The sequence below is a fragment of the Chamaea fasciata genome, unplaced genomic scaffold (genome assembly GCF_029207755.1).
Source record: "Chamaea fasciata isolate MVZ Bird 193981 ecotype frontalis unplaced genomic scaffold, bChaFas1.0.hap1 SCAF_27, whole genome shotgun sequence".
Lineage (NCBI taxonomy): Eukaryota > Metazoa > Chordata > Aves > Passeriformes > Sylviidae > Chamaea > Chamaea fasciata.
In genome coordinates this window covers 3580465-3588308 of record NW_027094112.1, presented here as the reverse complement: position 1 = coordinate 3588308, position 7844 = coordinate 3580465, and the positions used below count along the sequence as shown (strand labels likewise).

Sequence of the window (7844 nt, the reverse complement as noted above, 5' to 3'; positions counted from 1 at the left end):
CTCCAGATGGACCCCGTGTCCCAGTCTGCTCCTTGGCCGTACTGGCCAGCCCGGCCGTGCTGCAGCGAGGGAGCTGTGGAGCTGAGCCTGGTACCTTTGCTCCTTTCTGTGGCACTGGAGCAGTTCTGTGTCCCCTGGCCCAGGTGTGACAAACTACAGCAAAGCAGGACGTGTCTGGTTGGAGCAGCTTCACTGGCATTAGCAAACAGGCTGTGTGGGGCTGACAGGCAGAGCTGCCGTGCCGGGATGATCCGTGCTCCCGGCACAGCCCGATGCCGAGGCTCTGAGTCAGCCCCGCGCTGGCTGCGCCTGGTGCCGACAGCTCCTGATTCCATCAGGAGACAGAATGAAAATCCTATCATGGCTGTGCCTGTCCGTCTCCCAGCTGCTCAAGCTGCCCTTGGTGCCTGGTCTGGGCCTTTCCACTGCAGAAAACCCTCCGGACCTGCTACCTGTCACTAGGCAGGGGCCAGCACTTCCCGGGGCTCCCAGCGGTTCTGAGGGTGTTTGACAGAGAGCAGAGCCACTGCCCTGAGCTGCTCCCACCCTTCCTGATCTTTGTGATCCCTGTTCCCGTGTCAGGTTTGCTCCAGGCTGATGCCAAGGCCCCAGTGACCCCCACAAGGTGGATGTTTATTCGGTACATTCCCTGCGATGTGAGCACGGAGTGATGTCTGCACGGGGCATCGACCTTGGCCAGGGCAATCCCCATGGGTGGAGGAGAGAGCCCACGGGAATGACCCAGGAACTGGCCGGGGCTGCAGCAGGGGACACAACACCCCTTCTCTGCAGGAAACCCATGGCATCTCCAAGATCCTGGAGAACCCTCCCTGAGAGAATTCCCCAGCAGCGGCCTGGAGGGACCGAGCTGAGTCGCTCCATCGCTCCTGCACAGGCACCAGCACGGAGCGGCTGTGCGGGCTGAGCCAGGTCCCTGCCCGCTCCCCCAGGTCCGCTCCTGCTCGCCTGCACCAGCGGCACGGGCGGGCTCAGCCAGTGCTTGGAGCTCTCCTGGCACCTCGCGGAGAGCAGCGGTGTCACAGGAGGGAGGGAGGGTGGGGACGCTGCCAGGGGAAGCGGGAGCTGAGCAGTGCGAGGGAGGGTGAATAAATACCCTTAAACGCAGTGACTGTAACACACCCGGGGCCACGTCGGTGCCTGGCGGTCACTGGGTTGACAGGAATCAGGACGTGCCCACGACCGGCCCTTGCTGTCCCACAGTGTGTGGGACCCTCTGAACGTGTGTCACACCAAGTCCAGTGCCTCCATCCCAAGTGTCCGACAGCTGGGACCGCAGGGAGCATCCCGCAGGCCCCACTGTGGGTGGGCAGCAGCCAGTTCATGCAACAGCCCGGGGTGTGCAAATCTGGGATGTGAATGCCAGGAATAGATGTGTAAGGAAAGGGAATGTAGGACTTGATCAGGGAATCCCTGCACTGCCTCTGGCCCCATGACAGCCGGGCTCACCCTGCCGCTCTTTCCAGGAGCAGGTTAATCACCAGGGCTGACGCCTGTCAGTGCTGCCCGCACTGATTAATGGGATCAAATATCCGTCAAACATCCAGCTCATCCTGAATCCCCGTCTGTGCAGTCACACAAAGGCTGCAGGAAGGATGTTGGAGGAGAAAAGCTGGTTTCTAGGAATGTCCCAGCCCGGAGGGCATTGCTGAGCTGCGGGAGAAGCCGTAAAACCGAATGCCAGGATGATTCCTTCCGTTCGGCTGCACTTCCCAGGTGGGCTGGGGGTGGCACCAAGACCCTCCCCACCTCAGAGCACAGTGTGAAATGTCCTTGCAGGACCCAGCAAGGAGAGAGAGCTGCAGTAAGCACAGGCTGGTCACCCACCAAGACACCCCAGGAGCCCCAGGGCCGCTGCTGCAGGACCCACACACAGTCTTGAGCTGCATCTCACTGGGGTCTCCGGGTCTGTTGTCTGCACACACGCAGAGGTACACAGGAGTGTTTCCCTGCGACATCCCCAGGACAGGCACGGGCACCGCTGCTGGGTAGACCCTGTCACCACCAGCACGTTTCCTTGTGGCAGGGCCACTAGTGCCACTCGCTGCCAAGGAGCACAGTGGTCCCCAGGAGCAGCCCCAGACGTGACTACGATGCCTTCCAGTGAGCAGTGACAGCACAGGTGTCACAGGACACAGAGGCGGCTCTGGGCTCCCTCTGCTCCTCCTGCTGACCCTGAACAACCTCTGCCAGCTCCCCTGGCACGGCCACGGGCCCACGCACCGGGGCTGCGGTGCACGGAGCCCCCGCACAGCCCGGGGGGACAGACCGGATTGTCTGAGGAGACGGCGGCAGCTCCGAGCTGCCTGCCGAGCTGCTCCTGCAGGAGACCGGCATTGCCACCTCGTGGGGAGCCGGGAGCGGCACCTCCTCGGGCAGGACTGGTCGGGACCAGCACCCAAAGACGGGCAGAGGGGAGGAGGGTGCAGGGGCTCAGCCGTGGGGCCCAGCCGAAGGCACTCATGACTGCAGATGCCAGCTCTGAATCCTGCTCACTGCAAAATCAGATGTGAACGCTGCCCTGACAGCTCTCAGCCCTCACCAGTGATGGGTTCAGCTCTGGTGTCTGACACACACTCACTTCTTCTGGTGTTGGGCCAAACGCTCTGGGGGCCCAGTGGCAAGGACGCCATCAGGATGTGTCGTGTGGACTGTGCAAATCAGAAGTGACACTGATAAATCGACTCTCTGGGGTATCCTGGCTCAGCAGCAGGACCAGCCCAGAGCTGACAACTGACTGAAGGGACCGATGGCTCTGCTCAAGTGTTTGCTGCTGAATATGAAGAGCAGCCCTTTGGCTGCAGTGAGGACTTGGAAATGCCTCCAGCAGAAAGATGGAGTGCAAACCTCTAATTGCTTCTCCTGTCTGGCTACTCCACCGTGCGGCTGCGAGAGACAGCTCCTTCTCTGGGAGAGAGGGAAAATCTGATCAGAAAAAGAGGAGAGAGAAGAACCATCTGCTTGTTCATGGTGGTCATGGAGCAAATTCATATTCTAATGAAAATTTCAGCCAGTTCTTCAGCTGATCTGTCACGGAGAAGAGACAGATGCTTCAGAAACACCAGAGAGACACAAATACAGCAACGCAAACAATTCCCTCTGCCCGGTGCAAGAGAAATCATTTGCCTTTATCTTAAATAAAACCCCCAAGAATGATGCAACATCCGACCCATGTGGCGTCTGCCAGAGCCGCAGATGGCAGCACACCCAGCTGCCAATAACATGTCAAACCCACGTCGTGTTTCACAGAGATGGCTCTGAAGCAGGGCAGGAACACCTACACAGGGAACTGGGGCTGTAGGGGGATCCAAACGGAGCTGAGGAGCTCCAGGTACAGGATCCTCAGCCCAGCAGGCCCAGGCCTCCCCAGGGCGATGTTCCCACTCCATGTGCAGCTCTAACCCGCTCCCAGAGAAGAGCTCATGCTCTGTCTAGATCTATGTGGCTTTTGACCCCATTAATTGTCAGAGATTTACTGTTCTTCAAATCTGGAGTCTCAGGGTATTTTTAGCACCCGTACCATGTCTCCGAGCAGGATGTGATGTTCCTGTGCCAGCAGTCCCCGTGCTGCCTGAGCCACAACCCAAACCCGCCAGTTTGGGGGGTTTATCCATGGCAGCACTGGGAAAGCCATGGAATGTCCATGTTTAGCAGCTCAGTCCTAACACTGCGAGCCAGGCTCCAGGCCCTAAAATTAGGACTCAGGAACAGGATTAAACCTGAGATCACCAATTCCCACCGCCCCTGGTTCAGGCCCCTTTGGGCTCACTGCCCTCCTGAGCTGACTCCCAAGAATACCTTTGTCTCTCATTACAAAAGGACAGGGACTGCCCCTTCCCAAGCACCATGACTGGGGTTACCGGGATGTGCTGACCCAGCCAGGCCTTTGGGACCCCCCAGGAGCAAGAGAGGCATGGGCCAGCACTCAAGAGAGACAGCAAAAGGAACTGAGCTCACCCTGCACAGGCTGAGGTTTGCCAAGGCCTGCCAGACTGAGCTGAGGTGCAGTAAGTGCCAAGGGATTCATTTCACTTATTTAAAGAGAAAAACCTTCCTTTCCTGTCAGATTCTGGTGACACCTTCAGCGCTCCCCTTCAGCAGCAGAGCCCCTGGCCCACTCCAGAACTGTGTGTCCTCTGAGCATCTCCCTGCCAGCAGCCTGGGAGCAGCACCCTGCTCTCTGTCAGCACTTGGCTCCCCGCGTGCTGCAGGTGCGGTGCCACTGTGGGGACAGCCAGTGACAAACCCCGGCAGCAAACCCACATCCACAGGTGAGCTCCGAGCGTTCCCAGGCTGCAGGTCCAGCAGGAGTGGGCCCAAGATCACCCCATGCCTGGAGTGCTGCAGTTGCAGGGTGGTGACCAAGCTGTGCCAGGCTCAGGAGGCCAACCCGGGCTGGCAGGGCCACCCTGGGCCGGGCACAGCGGTGTCACCCCAGCCTGGGGAGCGGGATTGCCGCGTGATCCTGACACCGGGAGATGAGGCACTGGACAGGCAGGATCGGGGCCTCTCCACACCCACGGGTGGCCAGAGAAACACCTGGAGTGCCCATAGGAGCCCCAGACGGCTCTGGCGAGCCCTGGGCAGCGTTGGGCTGCCGTGCTGGATGGATGTGATGGATGCAGCGTTGGGAATGGGCAAACAGCTTTTGGCTGCCCCCAGCTCCTGCAGCCACCCAGAGGGTGATGGTCACCAGGGCTGGACAATGTGTGGCTACTGAGGGGCCAGTGAGGGGCTGGCAGGGGAAGATCAGTCTTTTGAGGGTCCCAGGGGGATATTGAAGGGGTTAGAAGGCCCCAGGATTTCAGGAAAGTGGAGGAAGGACTGGGGGATTTTGGAAATCCCAGGGAAGGTCGGGGGTCCCAGAGAGGTTTTAGGAGACGTAACAAGAGCGTTTCACAGAGGGTTGGAGGGTCCCAATAAAATTTGCGAGGGCTGGGGGAGAGTTGGAGCCTCTGTGATGGTTTTGGGGCGTGCCGTGTTCTTAGGAGGGGAGTCCCAAGGGGACCTGGAGGTGTTTGAGTGGTCCCGGGGAGTATTCTGTGGTTCATGGGGGTATTTTGCAGGTCTCGGAGAGGAGGGTGGGTGTGCCAGGGGGATTTTGGGGCTCCCGGGAGGATTTTGGGGTCCAGGGGGATCTCGAGGGCGGTGGAAGCGACCCAGAGGGGGAACGGGGGTCCCGGGGGTCTCGGCCGCGGCCCAGGCCCCGCACTGCGCACGCGCCGCCCCGCGCGCAGCCGGGCCCCCCTCCCGCGCATGCGCCCCGCTCCCCCCGCGCCAGCCGGGGCGCGGCCGCGTTCGCCCCATGCGTCCTGACGCCCCGCGCGGCGGCCAATCGTCGCCGTCGTTCGCCGTGCGTGATGACGTCACATCGGGGTGGTATATAAGCGGTCGGCGACAGTCCCGCCCCCCTGACAGCGCCTCGAGCCGCCGCCGCGAGAGCATCCTCCGCCCAGAGCCGCTCCCGCCGCCAGAGCCGCCCCCGTCGCAGCCGCCGCCGCCTCCGCCGAGGGAAGGGAAGCGTATCGTATGTCCGCTATCCAGAACCTCCAGCCCTTCGGTGAGGCCCTTTGTGCGGTGGGGCCGGGGGAGCGCGCGGGCCCCGCCCTGGCCCCGCCCCGTGGCGCAGTTGCTATTCCGGGCCCGGTTGCGTCAGCCACGGGGGGGCGGGGGCGGGGCCCGAGCCTGACGGGCGGGCGCGGCGGCCAATGGGGTTGGGGGCAGAGGCGGGATCGACGCGTGACTGGCAGGCGTGTGGGGGCAGGGCCAGGGTGTGACGGGCGGGCGCGGCGGCCAATGGGGCGTGTCCTGCGCGTGATGGGCGGGCGCGGCGGCCAATGGGGGGGGAAGCGGGGCGGGGCCTGACGGCGCTCCCTACAGACCCCTTTGCGGATGCAAGTAAGGGTGATGACCTGCTCCCGGCCGGCACTGAGGACTACATCCATATAAGGATCCAGCAGCGCAACGGCAGGAAGACCCTCACCACAGTCCAGGGCATCGCGGATGACTACGATAAAAAGAAACTGGTGAAGGCCTTCAAGAAGGTGGGGCTTCGGGGCTTGAGGGCAGCAGCCACGCCCAGCAGGGATGTTTATGTGATGCTAAGGAAGTTTTTTTGTCTTTGCTGCAGAAATTTGCCTGCAATGGTACTGTAATTGAGCACCCCGAGTATGGAGAAGTGATTCAGTTGCAGGGTGACCAGCGCAAGAACATCTGCCAGTTCCTCGTGGAGGTAGGAGACCTTCAGCTTGCTGCTTGCTAAAATAAACACGAGTGTTTTAAATGCACACAGGTCCCTGCGTGTGGGCAGCATTTGGATGCGCAGAGACATTGACCCATGCTGTGAATGCGTTTTCTGTCTTGCAGATTGGACTGGCTAAAGACGACCAGCTGAAAGTCCACGGGTTTTAAGTGCCTGTGGCCCACTGGAGCTTTATGCAAGAAGATATCCTTACCATGAAATTCCCACCTGTCCCTTGTCATAAGTTTAAAACCAGCCGGTTTGTGTAATGTAACAATCTTGGGTCCACTGTTGAGTCTGGACTGTTGTAATTGGTGATGTAATAAACTGACACGAGCCCATGCTATCTCGTCTGGCTGTCCCTCATTTCCCAGAGGTAACGCGGGCGGTGGCACCATCCAGCCTGAAGCCAAAAGTTCCAGCTGTTCCCAGCTAAGCCCAGGGACTCGGCCTGTCCTAATGGCTCCTCAGTCCAGCTGCAGTTTCATCCTGATGGAGGGGAGTCGTGTCCTGCCTGGTGTGAGGCCCCAGGACATGGCACCGTCCTGGGCAGTGCTGGCTCCTGGAGGCAGAGGGATTTGGGGAAGCCTGGCTTGGAAGAAGTGACAGAAGAGTGACCTGGAGGCCAGATGGCAGCAGTTCAGGTGCTGGTACCTGCGAGCCCTGAGGTACCAGGCATGTGGAAGATCTGTCCCATGGGTTAAGCTTGTGACAAGGGCTCGATGTTGGACTAACATAAGGAACGTCCCTGTAGCTGGAGCTGCTGAGCCTTGTGGGGGTAGCGCTGCTGTCTCACACCCTGTGCAGTAACACAGCTTCGGTTTCATTTCTAATATTTTATTGTAATGTATTTAAAGTTATTTAAATAAAACCGGTTTTCAAAAGCCCGTGCGTGGTGGGTTCCATCGCTCCCAGGGGCCAAAGCACGTTCTCCTCTTGCCAGCGGTGCTACAGCCTCAGTGCTTAGGGGCCTGGTGGCATTCCCTGCCCTGGGGGTTCCTTGGTGCTCTGGGGATTGCCCCCCACTCTGGCCCACCGCAGGAAGTTCCCTTCATGCTGTCTCTGCTGCTCCTACTGGGAGCCGAGGGAAAGCCGAGGAGTGGGTAGGTGCTGAGTCATTCCCTGCCCGGGCTCTGTAACCCTTGACCCGGCTCCTGTGCTCCTTGTGTTCCTGTAAGTCCCAGGGCAGGGCCAGCACTTCTGCTTCCCGAAAACTGCTCTGGGGAGGAGGGAGAGGCGCTGCCACCCGGGTCAGGGACTGAGTGCTCGTATTTTCTGAGCTTGAGCTCAACAAGCAAGAATGGCATCTCAGTAAAATGCACTGGTTGAGGGCAGCAGTGGTGCTGAGGGCTGGCAGGTGCCTCCAGCACAAGAGCAGTGTGAAATGCACTGAAATGCTGAAAGCTGCCCAGGGAATCCCTGGGTTTCCCTCCCATTGCCCCCAGCCCAGCTGTCCTGCAGCAGGGAGGGCTGGGGTGTCCTGGGAGGCTGCTCCCGCCCTGGCCACCTGCTCGTGCTCCTGGCAGCCCACCAGTGCAGGTCCCAGCTCTTCATCCACTGCTGCTATGACCCTCATCTCCCACGT

At 60.3% G+C, this 7844-nt stretch overlaps 1 protein-coding gene across 1 annotated transcript; it reads left to right on the top strand.

Annotated features, from left to right (window-relative positions):
* Positions 1 to 5430: 5430 nt before the first annotated feature.
* On the top strand, positions 5431 to 6605 carry EIF1 (eukaryotic translation initiation factor 1). Its single transcript, XM_066205200.1, has 4 exons — positions 5431 to 5578; positions 5899 to 6062; positions 6149 to 6250; positions 6385 to 6605. Exons 1-4 carry the CDS (start codon positions 5548 to 5550, stop codon positions 6427 to 6429), a joined length of 342 nt encoding a protein of 113 aa, XP_066061297.1. The 5' UTR covers positions 5431 to 5547; the 3' UTR covers positions 6430 to 6605.
* The last annotated feature ends 1239 nt before the right edge of the window (positions 6606 to 7844 follow it).

Bases quoted from the DNA above. Each gene is read 5' to 3' on its own strand.
- EIF1 (XM_066205200.1), top strand. From the start codon at position 5,548: ATGTCCGCTATCCAGAACCTCCAGCCCTTCG. The intron at 6,063-6,148 runs GTGGGGCTTCGG...TCTTTGCTGCAG, and splicing joins TGGTGAAGGCCTTCAAGAAG to AAATTTGCCTGCAATGGTAC. The intron at 6,251-6,384 runs GTAGGAGACCTT...TCTGTCTTGCAG, and splicing joins TCTGCCAGTTCCTCGTGGAG to ATTGGACTGGCTAAAGACGA.